At 49.8% G+C, this 20,374-nt stretch overlaps 1 protein-coding gene across 6 annotated transcripts in view; it reads right to left on the bottom strand.

The window, feature by feature from the left end:
* LOC105687648 (homeobox protein homothorax) overlaps positions 1-20,374 on the bottom strand; it is a 303,587-nt gene that overhangs the window by 91,030 nt on the left and 192,183 nt on the right. For all 6 annotated transcript variants that reach the window (XR_007278162.1, XR_007278161.1, XM_048654505.1 and 3 more), the window contains one exon: positions 16,418-16,566. Coding sequence is in view for 4 of the 6 variants with exons in the window: in XM_048654505.1 (XP_048510462.1) it covers positions 16,418-16,566 (149 nt within the window). In the remaining 2 variants the exon portion in view is untranslated. The remainder of the gene's footprint in view (positions 1-16,417; positions 16,567-20,374) is intronic.

Genomic DNA, 20,374 nt, shown 5'->3' with positions numbered 1-20,374 from the left:
CCGATGTACGTATACATGATCCGGCGAGAATCTGCGCCTCGATACGTGCGAGTGTACGTACGATAAACACCGGGAGAAAATTCAGCCGGTTGAATGAAAAAAAAAAAAAAAAAAAAATACGCGGGTGGGGGGGGGGGGGGGGGGGGAAATTTATTAACGGCAAAATTTCACCCCGATGATTTTGTACGCGGTCGAGCGCGCGATGGTGTGTGTTACAACTACGGAGACCGAGGTCGTAATACATCTCTTCGGTTTTTCTCTTTCGTGTGTCGGAGTTCTTAATGGCGGTTCTTGCGCTGCTCTACTCCGCCAGCCTCTGGAAGACCGAAAGCCAGTAATTATAAGTACGGGGTAAACACAGAGCCGAGTTGAGTCGGATGTCTCGAGGTTCTCGACTCGCGGTCAACCTAAGGCGAACCCCCCTCCCCCCCTCCCCCCCCGACCACTCGACCGCGTTCGTAGTGGTACCTTAGCTGCTCGCTTTCTCGTTACCTCGAATCCGTTCGAAACGAAATCGCCGCCGGACTCCTGGAGCCTCAACTTTGTGTTCGTCAATGACGCGCCTTCCATATCCTCCCTCCTTATTTTCACCTTCGCGAGGTGTAATTAAATACTCTCGAACGCCCCCCCCCTCGCGCTACGTTACCTACTCCTTATTTATTCTCCTATTACTCCTCTCTTCAACCTCCACACTCGGACCCTATCGGTACCTTGATAATTCAAAAGGGCGGTAATTTTCCCGGTCGATTAGCGCAGCTCGATATCGATCGCTGTGCAGCGAAAACTTTTTCAAAAGTAACGAGAATCCACGAGTCCAGTTTCTACTTCGTTTCCCTTCTTTTTTTTTTTTTGCCAATCCTAATGAATTCGAACCGCGCGGTGAACGCGGATGATTTTTTACTCAGCAATTAGAGCGAGTCTCGAATTCGCGAATAGCAATCGCGCGTTCCCTCGCCGTGCCGCGATCTTTTTTCTCACTTCGTTGTTTTTTATTTATTTATTTTATTTATTTAATTTTTTTTTGGCACAGGTATCCGCGCCCGTCGGGACGAAAAACTCGCGGAAATAAAGCCCGGAGATCGTCACGTGATCGCCGCCGCGTTTGGCCGCGCTACACGTCACGTGATTCTAATCTTTACAACTTAAGCCTTTGTTTAACGGGAGGAGCAGGAGGAGACGTATAACGGCGGAGACATAATCTCAAAACTTCGCATGCGTTCGCTCGTCCGTACGTTCGAGGAAAGTTTTTCACCCATCGCGTAACGATCGCGCGTCTCGCGAGAAGATGTGGCAATGAAAGCAAAAAAAAAAAAAAAAAACGGAGCAAAAAAAAAAACAGAGAAAAAAACAATCGAAATTTACATCGCGTCGGTTTATTCGCTTTCCGTCGTCGATCGCCCCCGCTGTACACGAGAGCGAAACATATCCGGATTCCGCTAATCGATGACTGATACGAGGTAACGAGCGATTCGTTTCCGTTCCCCGGTTAGTTAATTTATATACACGCGAAGCGATATTCGACGAAAGACCGCACGTCGACGGCGGACACGTAGCGACGCAAGAGAAAAAATAGAGGAGAATAAGTTTACGGTATATTGAATTTGTTTAGAATACATATATCTATAGGGTGGCGGCGATGTGCGGGCGTATAAATAATTTGCGCGAAGCGAATATACGAGGTATAAAGTGACGCGCGTACTCGCGGACGGCGCGCGTTTGGGTAGCATATGCGAGAGCGAGAGACAAGGGGGCGGCGGCATAGTTGCAGCAATAACGCGCTTTTCGGTAATGCAAAGAGTAATTAACATTCCTGTTTTAATTACACTCGCTCCCCTTTCCTCCATTTTCCTCGCTCTCTTCCTCCTCCTCCTCCGCTGCCTTCCACTTCCTCTTTCCAACCGCCGCCCCGCACCACCACCCGCCAAAACTCTCGTTTCTATAGCCAACTGTGCCTCTTTATTTTCACCACCCCTTTCGTACCACCATTAGCAAGCGGCGTTGGTGCGCGGAAGCTCAACCCCTTTCTACCTGCTGGGATAACCCCCCCCGTGTAGGCTATATACCCCTGTGGACGTATACGTTCGCCGCCGCTGCTGCTGCTGCTGCTGCTGCTGCTTTTTACTCCATTCCCATGTACGTACGTATATATATACATATGTAGGTATACGTGTGTATATGCGGGGTACATACTGCCGGATTGTTGCGTTTTTTATTCGCGTTACGGTAAAAAGCATTTTACAATTTGAAAATGATCGATTTCTTTTCCTTTTTCCATTTGAATTTGATTTTTCTTTATTTCTCCACGTATTCCACGTTACCATCCGCTTACCTCTGACCCCCCAAGCTTTTTACGTATCTACGTATAACGTGGTACGTACATGAGAGAGAGTTTCGTACAGTTTTGCGAAAACTTGAATTCAGCGCTTGTTGCGGATATATAGAAAATTGCTACGTCGACGGTGTGTAGAGCTGGTAGGTGTATATATATATATATATATATATATATATATATATATATATATATCGATTGCACCACCTCATCCCCGCGCGACAACGGCGAATCCATTCCAATTTTCCCCCGATTCACTCGAAATTACGTTCGAGCGCCATAAAACACGCTCGCGAAAATTCTAGTCTCGATTTTCTCTAACCCTCAAGTCCCCGCGAATTTCCCCTTGTCTCTGTCCCTCTCGATCTCCTCGCCGATTGTAACCCGAAAAATTTGCATCCACTCGATTTTCCCGGTCACATAACTCGGCCTTCGCTTTCAATTAAACAATTATTTATTTTATTGTTGTTTTTTGTTTTTTTCTCTCGAGAAAAGCTCGCCAACATTTTCGTTCATTTCAGCGGAAACTGGAATTTCATCGTTCTCGCCACCGTTTGTAGCCGCGTAGAGCGGAAGCAGCGGTGTTGATCCCCGTAGAAAACGAAGGGGGGGTGGGGGGGGGGGGTATAAACATCCCCCCGGTGCCCCCATCGCCTCAGACTTTGAAGGGGGAAGCGGAGAGGGTCGGGGGGTGAGGGGGGGAGGGGGGGGGGAGGAAAAGCTGGAAACCAGAAGCCAGAAAGCAGAAACCCGCGGAAACCCTAGTCCGCGCCGTACCTCGACCCCCGCGACTATAGGTAGAAGGGGTGTCGTGATAACGTCAGGGTCTGACAGAGTGCCGCTGCTATCGCATCGCCACACGCCGCCAGAGAAACAAAATGGAACCAGCCCTCCCACCACCGAGTCAGCGACGCCAAAGCGAACGCTTGCCGTCGACGCGCCAGCGTCGGCGGGGCTCTCTCTACCCTTCCTTCCCTATTTTTTCCCCACCCCCCGCACCCCCCGCACCCTCGTCGCGGTCCCCGGCGCCTCCGCGTATCTCCTCTCTTTTCCACTTTCTAAGCTAAGGTTTGCCCAAGGTAAGTCGGCGGTAACGTTAACCCCGTGACCCCGCGAACTACGTCTCTCGAGCCCGGGTTGTTATCCCGGGAGTTGCAGGAACACCTTAGCCGCGCGCGATAACGGATCGAATCACGTTTGTATCCTTATCGGTAACCCGACGAAATATTTCTCACCTCCGCGTATAGAAAGTTGGACAATAAAAATAGCGGGGGGTGGGAATAAAAGGTACGTTATGCCCGTAACGCGGAGCGATTCTTTACCGAGAAAAACTGTCCTCGTTACGTACTACTACTACGATTCCTTCATTTTTGATCAACGACGAGTAAATTATTTTCAAGTGTGAGATTTCCGGCTTTGGCAGAAACCCCCGCGCGGGCAATTGCCTTATCTCTGCACGGTTGCGGTATAAACACGGGGTACGCGCGGGCTAACACGGGAACAAAATAATTGTTTAGGTTCGGCAGACAGCGTGAGAAATGCTCACTACCGAAAGGACTATATACGGGGTTCGCTCTATAAATCTCTCTCGCTTTTCCATTCCCCGCGTTATAACGCTATACCGTAGACCTCTACTACTCGCGTATACCGGGGTAACTATACGAAACGCTCGGTTTACTACACCGGCTTGTATATGTATACAGAGGATGACGGACCCCAAGTCGTTCGGAGTCCTTCGGAATAAAAAAAAGAGACTAGAAGATGCTTGTTTACGCGTCTGACAGAAATCTCTGATTCTTATCTTTCCCCCCCCCCCTCCCCCCCTCCCTCCCTCACGTCAAAGGAGTAACGAGTCAAGGGCCCGGAGTCGACTCGTCCACTCGCCTTCCAGGACCTCGCAGGCTACCGCGGACCTCGTCAAACTCCCATACCCCGAAAGAGACAAACTTTTCGAGCACACACGTTACACCGTCACTTCTATCGAAGAGATGAAATTCATTTCTTCTCATCCTCATTTCGTCCGGCTCTACCGCGAGACTTCTGAGAACTGGTCGGCCCGCCCGGCGCATATCGTTGTTAGTTTCGAATTCAAACCGAAATAATTAATCAGGCTGGTTTCTCACCGGTGTGGGCCGGTGGTTACCCCTTGCCGTTCGCTACTTCGCTCGGTCGTGTGTATTATAAGTGGGCTGACCGGATAGTCGCTCCGTCTTGCCTCCGTTCGTATATCCGTTACAATATAAGCGTATACACACACACACACACCGAATGTGTACATACGTGTATATATATAACCGTTGGGTTTCCTTTAATTTATTCAAAAACGCGAGACTGCGAGAAGAAAGTTCTCTGCTCTCGTCAATTCCATAAATCTCTGGGGCGAGGTTTGACTCACATTTCCATCGCACCGGAACCGTAGCGATCGCGACGTCTGCGAGTTAGTTTCCAACCAACCCCCCCCACCCCCCCTTCCCTCGCCCGACAAAAATTTCCCTCCCCCCTATTTTCGTTGACCATATTTTTCTGTTCATTTTTCTCCATCTTCAATTGCGGGGTAGATTCGTTCACCCCCCCCCCCCCCCCCCTGCAGTTCGGTATTAACGGGGAGCAGCGTACGAAACGCTCGCGCGGGTGGTGGTTGTTCAAGGGAGGTTCGGGCGACGGGGTAGGCAGTAAGCCGGCCGACGTAGACACACCTGTGTCCCTGCTGCCTCTGCTCCGCCCCCGGGCCAGGCAGTCGACTAGATCGATGCCGGGACTGTCTTACTCTCTCTCTCTCTCTCTCTCTCTCGCTTTTTCCCTTGTGCAACTTATTCCCTCTCTCTCTCTCATACTTTACCTACCCCCCTGCCGCATAACGTTGTATCTTTGCGCATCGCGCCGTTTGTCGTAATACTTCCCAGTTTTCATAAATGAAATAAGGTGTTTTGCTTCGAAATCGCGAGGAGTTGGTTTGGTTTAGTTTTTTTTTTTCTTTTTTTTTTTTTTTTTTTCTCTAGAATCTTTTCGTCGGTTTTAATTTAATCGAGCACTCGTACGATACAAATCGAACGATCGGCGACTCGTTTATCGCGGTTGAACGCTTATCCGTCGGTTGGAAGTTTTCCGCGATACGCATGTAACGTCCCTCCGGATATGAAAAACTGTTAAGGTTCGGGGGGGGGGGGGGGGGAGAGCGGGTGAAGCGAACGATTGAGACGAAGAATGAGAAGAGGGTAGAGAAGAGAGAGAGAGAGAGGGGGGGTAGGAAAAAAGGAAAAAATCCAGCGAGCCATACGAAATATATATATCCGTATCCGACCACAAGCTTCCATTTCCGGTCGATGCCGGTAGGGCCACTATATTTCCGGGACATTTATCCCAGTTTATCCCGTCGCGGAAGAAAACGAGAATGGGGTGGAAGGAGACTGGGCGGGGGGGGAACCGAAGGTCCTGCCAGAAGGGGTGGGACGGGAACCGATAGATTTTACTTCGGAGTACACCGCGAAAATCCCAAACTGCGCACAAAAATCCTGTATACCTCGCCGACCTCCGCGCGACGCCGAGTCGGAATCCATACAATCCTTGTACATCGGTAGAAAAAATGAAAATTATTCCTTTTTTTTTTTTTTCTCATTTCGTTTTTTCATTCGTCCGAACGGTGACCAACGTCCAGGTGTGATTTCGAAGTCCGCGAGTGGAGCGGCGGAGGGCTGCCGCCGCCTCCGTTGTGTTCGGGGCCCCCGGTGCCTTTTACGACGTGCGATAAATGAAGGGAAGGCGATTAAAAATCTACGCGAGGTCGCCGCGCGTACGCAGCTGGGAGAGGTAATTACACCACGTGACTGTTGGTACAAGGTATCTCGGCGTTCCTCCTTCTTCCCTCTTCCCCCTCTTCCCTTTTCCGTCTCTCCTCCGTTCCTCCGAGTCGGCGATCCCGCGTCCTCGGTCGTCTCCCTGCAGTTCCCGCTTCCCGGTTTCCCAACGCGCTGCCTATCCCATCCCCGAGACGTAGCGAGCAACGAGCAATTTCATTACTGCTTAACGCCTGTCATAAATCTCCCGGGGACCCCCCTCCTCCCCCCCCCCGGCCCTCCCACCGTCTTGCCTTCCCCCTTTCCCTACTCCCCTCGCCTCGTACCCCATTTTCACCCCACCTCCCCCCTCCTCCTCACCCCTCCCCTCTGTTTCCATCCAGACTCCGAACACTCCTTCTCACTTCCACCGCCGTACACCGCCATCCCTCGAGAGCCCACCCCCCTGCACTTTTACGCCACTATTTAAGGAAAAATAATGATGAGAGGATATTTTCAGCCTCCCTTTACTCCACGACCGAATCTCTCTCTCTCTCTCTCTCTCTCTTTCTCTCCACCCCTCCTTCCCCCTTCCCCCTTCCCCCTTTCGTCTCTGGGTTGTCTTACTCGGTAAAGTAACGAAGAAAGAGAAATAGAGAGGACACGCGAACAGGACGAGGGAGGAAAGAAATTCGGAAAGACAACGCTACGCGGTGAAAAAAAAAGAAGCCTTTCACCGTGTACGAATAGAATTGCACAAAACTCTACCTGTACTCCCTACATTTGGGGGAAGAAAAAATAAAGAGAAAAAAAACGAATTTCCAACAAGTTTCGAAGTAACGAATTTCCAACCCGTCGTCGCAAAGTTTTTCTTTCATTTCGTAATGTACTCGTCGCCGAGCGATGAGGAAGTTTCATTGCCTGCAACGTATTCGAAGATTCATCGTTACCAAAAATAAGTTGTAACCTTAGACAGACACAGGGCTACACACCGCGACCGCGATGGGACGCGCACAGTCGGTCGTGTGTATTATGTTATGTATTATGCACCGTGTCGGATTACCCCCTTTTCTCGCGGCGAGTAGTGTATCGTTGGCGCGGCTCGCTTTTCGACGGTCGACGGGACGGGACCGGAGCGGTGTTTTTTGCGGTCTCGCGGCGATAGGCCCCCGTCGAGGCATTCCGGTGTCTCTCGTGGTGAGAATGAGCAGAACGGGTACACCCGTCGGAGAATAACGCGGCGGCACACGGTGCCCGGCCTCGTCAACGCCTGACCAAAACTCATTGGCGCCCCGAAGAATGTCGTGCGATCCGTTCGAGAGCAGCGCCCCGCGTGAATTCCACGCCGTGCCTTTCGCTCCTTGGCTAAAAGCCTTGCCTCGCAGTCTCGCCGCTTCGAAACGCGGTGTGTGTGCCTAACCTCGCCCAACCCCCGACTTTTGCAGCCCCGTCGGAGAGTCGGCCCCGCGCAAAAAGTAAGGATCGCAATTCGAAACCTCAGAGGTGCCGATTCGACGAAAGAGGGACGACGACCGCCGAATACCGCGACGCTAATTAAGCCCCTCTACCTCACCCCCCACCCCACTCCCTTCCTCCCCCCCCATCACCCTTTTCGCCGCACCGCGTTACTTTCGAGAGGGTCGGGGGGGAGGGGGGGAAACACCCCCGATCACCCGAAGAAACGACGAAAGAACGAAAGATATTGGGGCCGATCGGAGACATGTGGTAGGAAATTAACGCGTGGCGGGGAAAAAAAAATTTCACACTCTCGATGAGGAAGAGAGAGAGAGAGAAAAAGAAAAAAGAATTAAGAATAAAGGATAACGAAATTAATTCTACGGGGAATCGGACGCACGTTGTCAAAGTGTAACTTTGACGGTCGATTGTTCGGCACTTTGACGGAATGATAAAAAAAAAACGTTGAAAAAAAACTTTAGCTATCGTACAAGGCGATCTGATACTCTGCTGCGAATTTTTTTCGGGGGAATCTATTCGGGAGATTTTTGATACGGTTTCATAACGGTTACCGAGTTATAACCCGAGTTCCGTACGGTGACGTTGATTTTTTTTTTTTTGGGGGGGCATTCGTCCGGTACTTCGTGGATAAAAGTACGATAACGGCGGCGACGTCGGGTCATCCCGGTCCGGTTTGATCGTCGCGAAGGTAAAAAAGAGAGGACAGAGAGAGAGAGAGTGAGAGAGAGAGAGAGAGAAAAAGAGAAGATGTGACATACGCGCTTCGTACGAAGTAATTATTCCTGATCCCGAAGCGGTAGATATACATATGTGTATATATATCGTTGACGGTCACTCGAGGCGAAGGCTGATTTTTATCTGACGTATATTTCTAGGTCCGGTGATGCGCAAAGAGAATTTTCGTCCAATTAGCACGGTGGGGGCCGACCCGTGGGATACCGACACGTTGTAATCGTAAAAATATATCTGGCGATGGAAATGCGCGCGAACAAGTTTGTAACGTTTAAATTAACACACGATTATCATCCGATGCGGAAAGACAGAAGCGTAGGTACGTGTATGTGGCGATTTTAAATCGCGCGTTGTTTCAGTTTAAAGGAATTCGGATAAGCGGATAAATAATTTCACGGTTTCGCTTCACCTGTATAATTGCGAATTAAACGCGATTAGCGTGGAGAACGAGCCGCGATTTCGTACGGTACGGGGCGGTGTGACGGGGGTGAGGCGAACGGTGGGCGAGCGGTAGCGGCACCGCCGCCGTAACTACGGTCGGATCTCTGTACCGTGTAATTAATGAAATGTTAATTAATTAAATACACACGACGACGGTAATTGATCATTCGGTCCGTGTGCGCGACACGTATTATGAAATCACAGACAGTCGCGAGGTTCGGCTGTGGGTGGTGGTTCGCAGCAGCCTGCGAAACGGCGAGTTAAAAGGGAGGTATTACCGATGCCCGGTGTGTATACCTAACACGACACACCGCGTGTTCGCCAAGCTATTGTGTGTTCATCGATTGTTTTCAAATTTCATAAAACCAAAATCAATGAATTTCGGTTCAAGCTTTACGCCGAATTTGTCGAACGAGGGGTAGGGGGGAGGAAACAAAGCTGCTCGTCCCCTGTAAACCTGCCCTTTGAATTTTACCCTCCCCCGTGAAGCCGAAAAAAATTATTTTCTCTCTTTTCTCCTCGTCGCGTCGCCGCGGATAATCCGATTGAAAATGAGGGGGGAAAAAAAAACAAAAATAAATAAATAAAACAACCCCACGCACTTTACCGTGTCGTCTTCACGTTTCGATATATATTGCTACACGTAGGATCGCTTGACCGGATCTCCCCTGGTGGGCATTCAATGCTCCCGCGGGATGACGTACATTTCCTCCCTCCCCCCTCCCCCCGCCGGCCCCATTATTCGTGGATCCGAGAAGCACTAAACTTACACCCGCTGATATTTTATGCAAGCTTTTCTCCCGAAAGCGTGTCGTACGTGCGTGTAAGGATTTATAATTTATATAAATTCAGTGAACCGATAACCATGGTGAGATTTGTCATCCGGAACGCGGAGCGTCGCGACGTCGCACACGTCCAGCTGGCGTTCGGAACTCAGATGTATGGAATCTAATAATTTTCGGACTCTACCGGTTAATCGAGGTGGGGTTGAAGTTAAGTCCGGGCGAAAATCAGGAAGATGGTACGTCAGACCGTACGAGAATTTAACGAGAAATGAAGGACCTTGAGAGTATAAAAAATTGGCTATAAACGTTGCTCCCGAAACCGTAACCTCTGATCAACGCTACGGCTACCACCGTCGCACGTATATATACTTTCAGCCGTAGGAGGTTCGGCCGAGGGGTGATCGGCGAAGGAGGTACACGTCGGGGGGGGGGGGGGGGGGGGGGGGGGGGTTAGGATTGCTTATATAGAGATGGCTGTCCGTGATATAAGATCCGCCGGATCCCGAAGGAAATCCCGGGAACGGGTCTATCTTACCCCGAGGGATACCGGGGCGGAGGGTGGGTTCACCTGTCAGCCTGAATTAAAGGATGGTCGGGTCGTCCCGGCGCCCGGGTTCGCTAGCGCTCCCAGTTTCTGTTCCTAAAGGAAACGCCGAGGAAAAACGGGGAAAGGGCGAATCCGCCGCTACATTCGCAATCGAACCCGCTACTCGGGCTCTCCGATATTCCCGTCTTCGCGTTGCCCCGAAAGTCACCGGAGACCCCTACGCGTTACCCTTAGCGAGCCCCGAAAAAGCCGAACAATCGCGGGACCTTGGCGATCGGTCGAAGGTCGAGGGAACAAAAGGTAAAAATTGGCATTCGGATAGGACGATGGCCCGGATATCGCGAAAGGGTCCTTTCGAAAAGAGCGAAATTACGTAGCCGGACGCATTTCCCTATAACCATTGCAAATATTGAACATCGACAAACGTTACTTAGAAGGGTATGAATACGGTCGGTGTACATAACGCACGCGTATTATCTTCCCTCCGCATTATATACGTTTCGCCGTATACGGGCGCTAAGTACGTGCCGAAAGTAGAACGCGGCGCATCGATTTCGTCAAAGTGTCTCCGTTCCTCGTTTTACCCCGAAAATGATCCCCCTGCCCCCTCTTGGTTTCCAAAAGCCACCCCCCGCCCCCCTTACTCCACCCCTTGATCGTCCTCGCGATGCAGCGGAGGGCAGAAGACCGGGGCAAAATCTCCTGGCATCGGGCGGACCGATGCCACTGTGAAAGTGCTTAATGTATTGTGAATAATATAACCCATAGGTCACCCCCGTTCCGTGCTCCGATCCCGAGGCTCTCTCTTTCGGTAGAGTCCGGCTAGCCGGGGCTACCGAGCGCACTGTATATATTCCAAAAGTGAGGGAGCTACGGGGGGGGCGGGCGGGGGGGGGGGAGTCCGAGCATCAAGTATTGATGCCACTTCGGCGACTGCGAAGCGAATCGAGCGGAATAGAACTGGACCGAACACCGGTTGGCTACGACGCTAACAGGGGAAATCGAAACGAACCCGAACCCGCAAAGGATACTCTCTCTGGCACTCTCCTTAATGGGGTGTGCCATCTACACCAGAAGTCGCACCTAACGTTGAAAATATCTATATATATATATATCGCTCCACGGTGTCCCCCGACGTCCACCTCGTTCACCGCGTTCGCCACCCCCCGAGATCTTTGTCTACCCCCCCCCCCCCCCCCCCCACCACCCGGATACCTAAGAGGAATTTACAGCGCCTCGGGGAATTGTCGAGCACGACTTAATGGTATTGCTATCGCGAAATGATCATCACCGTCGACAGCTATCGAGTCTCGATTCGACACGGAGGTGAAAAAAAATTTATCGAAACTTCCTCTGTATCGCGCGCGAACACGAGAGGAAACACCGAGCTGCCGAGGTGGCCCGCGTCGATCGCCGATCGCCACCGCGAGTCCGAGGTAGTAGGGGAAGAACCCCTTCCGAAAATTCAAATCCTCATCTCTTCGGTCGCAGCGGGACTCTACGTGCCACCAATAAAACCCGATCATCGATCACAACCCGCGACGGGATAAAATCTCGGCGCAATTTGTGTTTTTATTCCCTTTTTTTTTTTTTTTTCGTTCTTCTTCTTCTTTTTCTCTTTTTTTTTTCTCTCTCTCTCTTTTGCCCTTCGCTCGCCGAACGTTCGTCAAATAACCTTCTGGGGTACGAGGTATGCGGCGGCTGTGGTTCGAGGCCTTGGAACGACGTCCGGTACAGTCGACGTTCGGGAGAACGGTCTCCATAGTATACCGTATACGTACCACCGTATAAGCCCGACCCGAACCCGTTTCGGACAAGCGAAGGATTACGACTCGCGACAAGTGGCACCGGAAAGGGTAATGAGTGGCCGAGCTAATACCGGGATCAAGAAGACTGCCCGGGTCCTTCTCCTCGCGCCCTTGAATATGTATTTCGCAAGGGTGTGCGTGCGAACGTTCGCGGGAATCGAGCGGTACGCGGAATGTACGGGTGAGGAGGAGGAGGAGAGAGACGAGCGAAAGTAAAAGGGGGATCGCGAGTCCGAGCTATCCGCGACTGGTTTAAACCTATGAATGCATATTCGAGATACGAATATTTTAAATCCTACGGGATTATACGGCGAAGGGGAAGGGGGGGTGGACGGGGGGCAAAATAACGCGGAGGATGGAATATTCTGAAAGCGGACGTTGGGCTGACGCAGGCTTTGGAGATCCGGGGGTACGCCGAGGGTTATATAGGTATAGGTATACGGAACGTATATAAGGTGGGTCCGCCGCAGCCCGTATAAAATGTTCGCCTTTTATTATTTTTAATATCGACAAGAGCGAGGTAGACGATGGCTGCGGGGTGAAGGATTAACGGCGATAAATTTCGCAAAAATGGGGGGGCTTACGTTGTCGCGGGGCCGACAGTCTAATCCCGCTCCGCGAGCCCGAACCCGCGGCAGAGAGATCCGGGAGAGAAACGAGAGCCGAAACCGAGGCGGGGAACGTCGCGTAGTTTTTGCAATTATCTCCTCCCTACGCGGGGCGCACCGTATCATCTTCTTTTTTTCTCTTTTTTACCCAACACTCCGTACAAAAACCACCGCAAAATTCAAAGATTCCTCGAATCTCTCTTGTGACGCGGTGGAAAGAAAAAAAAAAAAATAAGGGAGGTCCCGGGTTCGCCGGGTGACGCGAACTCCTCCGTAGATAGGCGGCCGTCTGTTGCGAAATAAACTCGAAATCCTTTAGGATTTGTTCAGTCGGAAAACAGCCGAGGTGAATGTATGCAAACGTCTATTCCGTGTGTTTCCGAGGTGCGATGGGGTGACAACGGGGGAGAAAAAAAAAGAAAGAAAAAAAAAACACCGGCGTTACTTTGGATGGTAAAAAAATTGTCGCGCGTTTTCGTCGCGTCTGCGGTGATTCCGAGGTGTCGTTGCCGAGTTAAAGATCGAAGGAATCGCCGATCGGATAGTGTAAATCCTCCTCAACGTCGATCCGCGAGTCTCGCGGCGATTTTTCGACCCTCGCGCGACGGATCCCGAGGACCTCTCTCGTTGGGCGCGAAAAAGTCACGGACAATAGATATCAACCGTTGGACCTGGTGTCGAGGGGGCACGGGGCGCGCGCGCGATACCGGATCTAAGTGGGCCGTACCGCGCTATGGTTATGGCGGCATAAAACGCTCGCGAGTCTCGGAAGGGAGCGACATCCTACTCGTCCTCCGCGGGACGGCCCGTCAAGTACCCGCCGGAGCCCCTTTACACCTCGAAAAACTCCCGCCTATCGTTCCCTATGCAAATTGTTTAAGATATCCGAGTACTCGCGGTTAACCATTACGTGAGTCAGGTGTTCTCAATCGGAAAAACTTTGCCCGCTCTCGAGAGAAGGAGAAAAGGACTCGCCTCTTTTTTGATCATGAAAAATTAACCGACGGTTCAACTTCGTCGGGACTTTGTTAGAGGGGTTTTTTTTTTTTTTCGAAACGCTTTTACACGGACGTCAGCGGTGTATAAATTGCGCGGAAAGTTCCAAGAGGCTACGGATAAAGACGAAAAACTGGCGAACGTAATTTCGTGAAACGTTTTCATTGATATAAGAAACGAGTGGGGGGCCGGGGGGGGGGGGGGGGGAACTGGGTACTGCAGTGGCTGTGGCGGATAGAAGAAATCGCGAAGAAACTGCAAGCTAGACGGATATATCTTCCGAGTAAATTAAAATGGATTATATTGTATATCTGTAGCGCCCCCGTCTTCAATCTCTCTCTCTTCTACTTTTATCCCATTTCGTTTATTGCCCTGCAGTTTTCCGGGGGTAATTGTTATTGCGCAGAAATGAATTTGCACTTTTCACGTTGACCCCATCCATGCACCGTACGTACAACGGCGGTGAGCTAAGTAATCCCGCTCGCGGACCGCAGGAGACAAAAAAAAAAAAATAAAGTAATGAAGAAAAATCAACGAGACATAGTAAATTTTTTATCAATGTTCACCGCGAATGAGATTTTTCGTTTTCCGCTTTACGGTGAAAACGTACGTAGCGATAGAACGACGCCGTTGGAGAACAACTGTTCGGTTCTATAATATAACCCGATGGTTGGGTTGGTTTGTGTCTCTGCCGGTTGTCATTTTGAATCCAACTCGAGGAAACGTAGACTGCGTTGAACCGGCGAACCTTCCCAAGTTTAATTAGACGGAAGCCAAGCATACATCATGGTTGACTTTGCCACCGCTATACCAGCCATCCCAACTGCTTGACATCAACCTCTCCCTTTCGCGGGAGAGTTTCTCTCAATTATTCCCTGATACTTCAAGGGCCGCGTACACATACACGTGTATAAAGGGAATATATATGTATGTATATAACATATATAGGAGACGAATTCGTGTCTCGATTATACCGACTGCGCAAAGTGTATATAACTACTTAGTTAACGTAACGTAACGGTGGCGTCGGTTAGAAATTGGCGGGCTGCCATTCCTCAACGTAGAGAATGTTAGCTACGCGAAAATTGTACTTAGGAATCGCGCGGAATCTTATAGACTCGCGGGGGTAACCCCCCTCCCCCGTTAGCTCGATCAAATTTCACCGTGTCCCCTGATTATCAGCATTTTCAAAATATATCCTCTCTCAAAGTTCCGTACGCGTACTAAGCGACGTTATCCGTGCAAATTTGAATTCGAATCGTACGGGGGGAAAAAAGAATTGTTAAGAATTTTTTTTCGAATCCGCTGGATCCGGACAGCGGACAGGCGGGATGTAAATTAAATTCATTCGATAGAACCCCGAACGGCCCCACACGCCAATCTCGAGGATGGTAGCAGTGGCACATATTTGCCGAATCGCTGCCTCGTACCGCCGCCCTACTCGACACCGCTTTGATTAAATTTCACACCCTTTCCAACGAACGCGTGCGAACGGCCCGGAAGAATTTCTATGTAGCGCAGTTAGACACCGCAAAGTAACGTCGTTTCACACCCCAACGAACATCACAAGCTAGAATCGGTTAACGCTACTCTCTCGCTCGTACCGTAGGGACAAAAGAATCGAGTTTCGAGAAAAGGGAGAAAAAACAAAATCAAACCGTCGCGATGGCTCTAATTTATTTTTTTTTTCTCTTTTTCTTTTCAAACAATAACCTCGCGTTTTTTAGCGGGTAGGTATACGTGAAACGCGAAGCGAGACAATTAATTGAAATCGCTATAGTCGATTCGTTGAGAAACTTTCGGGTAATCGTACCCAGTTAGGAAGTATTCAGGCATACGAACGTAACAAAATTGAGAATGAAAAAAAAAAAAACAAAACAGAAAAACTGACTAAAAATAATCGAACGAAAATCTCTCCACGAGCAGAAAACGAGCGTTTGATCGATATTCCGAGCTCTTGAAATAACTTGCCACGGCGACCGAACACAGACGTCGTACTCGTTTCCTTTTCAGACCGCTCAGGGCCCAAGAACTCGAGAAATTGGTCGTCTCTTACACGATATCATCCTAAGTAAAAAGTAAGAGAGATTTCTCCACGAAACAAAGTCTACTATTTACGTAGAGGGAAACGGAGGGGAGGGGGGTAGGTAGGTAGGTAGGTACGGGGAAACGTTGAACCTGAAGCTCGGTTGGAGTTCGGCACGTCATAACCAATAGAATCAAGGGGGTGCGGTGGGCGACGGTAGGGGGAAACGCGGTATAGACGCAGTCGGAGTGTGCGGCAATGGCATTAACCGGTGGTGCAATACGATTATATCGCTGGCGCGTGGGTTTGCCGGTAACCTGATCACCCCTGCCGAAAATTCACGGGGTGTCCGACACGACGACCGGTGGATGGAAGTATAGAATACGGCGGGGGGGAGGGAGGGGGGTAGGTGGTGCCCTACCGGCATGGTTACACCGGGCGTTCGGTGGCTGCCTAATCGGGTTGCGCTTTTTGCAGCTCGAATTACCCGTGAATCATTAGGGGCAGCTTTCGTGGGGAACTAGGAAAATTAGGGGCCCCAAGACCCGGGGCTAGGGGAGTCCCGCGTTCTGCCTTAGAGTACAACGAAATTCACGCTCCTTATCTTTGTATTAGGACATTAAGTCAGTGGTGGTGTTGTTTTTTTTGTCGCTCTCTCTCTCTCTCTTATGTTTTCCGTACGCCGCCGAAGCCGCAAAACAAATCCAGACGTTGAGGATCTTTTTTTTTTTTCTGCCCCCCGACCGGGAGGTCGGAGTTGAAATAAAAGAGAAGAAAAAAACAAGAGAGAGAGAGAGAGAGAGAGAGTTTCTGTAACCCGACGATAAGAGCGATCTCGGAAAGCCAATGGTTGGATTAGATACGCGTGTCTATCACTGGATATTCGAGGGACTTACCGTTAGGTGTTGGAAGAGCCACGCCCTGAGGATGTTGGTTGCAACCTTGGGGAATATTCCTCTCTTCTTTTGGTTTTTCTTTCCCGACGAATCGTCGTCCTCCTCGCCTGTACCTTCCCCGCTACCGATACTCGCGTTACTCGCGTCACCTGTAACAGAAAAATTTTTACAATAAATAAATTGTAAATACAGCGGACGCAAATGAGGCGCAAAACAAAACTAAACGCTAATAATTTGTAACAATAAGCGAGGACCCCCCCCCAGCCGTTTTCTCAAGATTTCTAATTACCGTCGCCTACTGTCTCCAACGAAGAAGACTGGAGGACCGTTACCCTCCTCCGGTTTTCAAGTCTGAAAACCACCCCTCGCTAGCAATTAAAAAGCTAAGATTGATGAATGAAGAGGAATTAGCGCGCTCCCGTCACCGGGCGCTTTTATCGCGGGCGGGAGAGTCCTTACCGTACACGTGAAATTCAGGGTAAAGTAAGTAAGAGAAAAAAAAAAAAAGAAAGAAAAAAAAAAACCAAGAGCTCCCGATGAAAATTAAAAATCCTCAACTACGAGGCGAACGCCATCGAACGAACGGATCGCGGGTGTTACCGCATCGGCTGTACCCTACACTATATTCCGAGTAAAATTCATCGTCCGTTCGCCACCCTTCGGTACAAACCCCGCTGGCTGGCTCGGTGTTAGAGTTAAGTGACTTAAATGCAAATACAGAGAGCACAACATCCGCGTACACCGTACAGAGATCGCAGGGGGGGGGGGAAATGAAAGGGTTGAATCTCATTATCCTGATTTCGTTGTGTCCGGTGGTAAGTGAGGGCAAAACGAAAGGGGTTTGCGAACGATTGCGTTAACCATTCCCGAGTACGCTGTAAGGTGGTAGGAGTCCTCGTATCCTAGCAATATTTTCGGAAAGAACTTCGACGGACTATGTAACCGATACCCGAACTGGATGTCTTTTTTTTTTTTCTTCTCCTCTCTATATTCTTCGAAAAGAATGAATGAAACACAAGTGGAGAAAAGAGCGGTTCTTGTAACCGTGTAACAGAGAGATCAACGAAACAGGAGGTAAAATACCGCGTGGCGTTCGTTCACTGAAATCAAGTTAGATGTGGGAGCGAAATCTCCCATGGGGTTCGGGGATGACAGGTCGCTCGGGGCGGCGGTCCCGGTCGAGTGTCCCAGCGAGTGTTTCGTGTCCAAGATTAACTTTGAATTCGTCAATAGCAGCGACCCGAACGGGCGAGAGAAGATCGCTGAGGGGGGCGGGCGGGGAAAAAGAGAAGGAGGGTGAAGTGATGGATCGAAAATTTGTCCGTGACGGACAGGGCGGACTATATACAGGGGGGGGAAACTACACCGTGCGCCTGGGCGGCCCCACCGGTCCACCTTATTCGCTTCCTACTTTAATATCGACTTTCATTTATCAAATTTCTTCTCCTCACCCCCGCGCGCGCGTTAAGAGATGATTATTACCGAATCTCCATGAATTTTTATCCGAAGAAATATTAAAAATAGAAAAAAAAAGAATAGAAAAAAATTCTAATGCAGATTTCAGCGAGAACGTCTACGACGGGGGGGGGGGGGGGATGCAGCAGGTTTTTTTGGACGGTCGGTGCCACCGTCCCTCCGATTGCAGTTAATTTAGTTCGCGCAAATCGGTTTAATGTTGCGTACCGGTCCCTCGGTTTTGCCCATTTCCCGCCGGTACATACATACATATACATCTGGGTAATGAAGCGCTATAACATCTTCGACAATGCAATAAGGGATGGAATATTCGCTTAGTTAGTGCGACAAAAAAAAAATTGCTGCACCGCCTAAAATAATAAATAAATAAAGAAAGATGCCTTCGAATCGAATTCGGGGAATGCTGAGATATCAGGAATATCCGGACACGGATACGCGGGCACTTGTATACGTATACACGATATACGTATGAAGAAAAAAAAGAAAGAGGAAGCGGAATAGATAGGGGACGGGGGTTGAGAGCCATATCGTCGTAGCGTTGATTTACGCGTAGCGGTGCGCATTTTTACTGCTGCGTTATAGAGATTTAAGTGCAGCCAATTATACATTTATGTGTGTCTACACTAGTCGCGAGAGACCTAGCTGTACCGTCGCTGGTCCATATCCTACGCTCGACCCTATCTCCATCTTTTTCTACATTTTTTGTTTCATCTCGTTTTATTTCATCTGTCTGTTTTTTTTTTACTTTTTTTACTTTTCTTTTTATGACATTCTCGTTTCTTTTCCACGCACTCCGTTAGCCCGGACTACGACCACGACTACGACTAAGACGATTACGACGACCGAGAAGACCCGCAAGAGAGAAGCAAAAAAAAAAAAAAACAAAAAAAAGAAGTGGGATAAAAAAAAAAAACACCACCACGATACTTACGCTCATGACTGGAAAGTATATTTATAGTTCGATCGGGGAAACTCTCAACGGGGTGGTCCTAAATAAGAAATTATAACCCCGCGCGCTCACTGAAAATCTGGGGAATATTTTCAAATACAACTTTCGATCGGATCTGAATGTTCCGTGTCACCGTAGTTTAGGATTCGTCGGAGTTTGACGGGAAAACTTGCACGTTTCTCGTTACCCTCGGATAGCAAAAAAAAAAAATAACTAAGCAAATAAAAAAAGCACGACCGGCTCCGCGCTAGAACGTGAGTTTTTCGGATTTTTTGTGACGATATATATATATATATTTACTTTTTTATTTTTTTGGCTTTTATACGCGGCTAGAGTCGCTTTCCTGTCCTCCTCATGGCTGGCAGCAAATAAATGTCTGGGTATCCGGCGTGACTCGCGGGGCGACCCCGAGCGCCTAGCGTCGCCCGCACGTTATAACGCGTACGGGATATATAAGACGACGTGGTGGTGGTGGTAGTAGTAGTAGAATATTCGGGTGTCGGGCCACGATGGGGTTATATTTAGGAACCATATGCGAGGTTATTTCGAAATACTCGCGTACCGCCGATGGGTACGGAGGAGACGCGACTCGAGGCGTGCCGAACCAGCCAGGAGCCCAGGACCACCGTAAATATATATAGACCACCGCTTCCTACGGTACAATAATTTCTCGACACCTCCCCCGAAAAGTGGCTACGAATTTACGAAACGAAACCCGGTGGAAAAAAGGCGAAGAAAAAAATAAAAACACCAAAAAAAAAACCAAAAACAAACAAAATAGGAAAGAAACTCTACTCCGCGGCTCGCGATGAACCGAATCTCGTTTCAACACCTCCGGGATAGGGTCAACCGCGAGTTTGTACCGCGCTCGCTCTCGGCACACAAATATATTACGCTCATGGCGAAAGAAGCGAAGCGTCGCTCGAAAATTATCCCACCCCACCCCCCCTCGTTTCGACCCAATTTACGAGAAACACGATACACTCGAAGCGTCTCGAAGGATGCGGGATCGGTTTACTTCTGTATCACTTCGAGCGTTGAGTTTGATACCGCATGCGGTGCGAACTGCTTCGACGGCCAGATTTACCGTAAAGTTATGTACACCCCCGGAGTCCGTCGACGATCCACGCGACTCGTTCGAAAGAAGTCAGCTGTTTCGGCATAACTCCACTGGAAATAACTAATCGCGGGCGATACGTGAAATCACCGGTGAAAAGGCGTTCTTCGCTCTCCCGACGCACGGGGCTTTGTAAATCGACAATTTTTCCATCTGGAAAGAATATCATTCCAATTCGGACCAGGCGGTCGCGAGTCTACCGCGAAACGGAACGACGTTCAAGTCCCCGAACAACGTTACGCGGGGGTCCGGTCGAGGGGGGGTGGGATGAGAGACAGCGAAGGGTTTACCGCAGGGACGTTAACGACCGGCGAGCAGCTAAGGACACAAGGCGCTAATAAGTGAAACGCGGGCGCGTAACAAAGGTCGTCGAGGCGTGCGCGAGCCATTAAATCATTGCCGAGACAGAAGCTGA

This window comes from Athalia rosae, chromosome 4, assembly GCF_917208135.1.
Source record: "Athalia rosae chromosome 4, iyAthRosa1.1, whole genome shotgun sequence".
Taxonomy (NCBI): domain Eukaryota; kingdom Metazoa; phylum Arthropoda; class Insecta; order Hymenoptera; family Athaliidae; genus Athalia; species Athalia rosae.
Note: the sequence above shows the minus strand (reverse complement) of the source record. Positions and strands in the feature narration are given on the sequence as shown.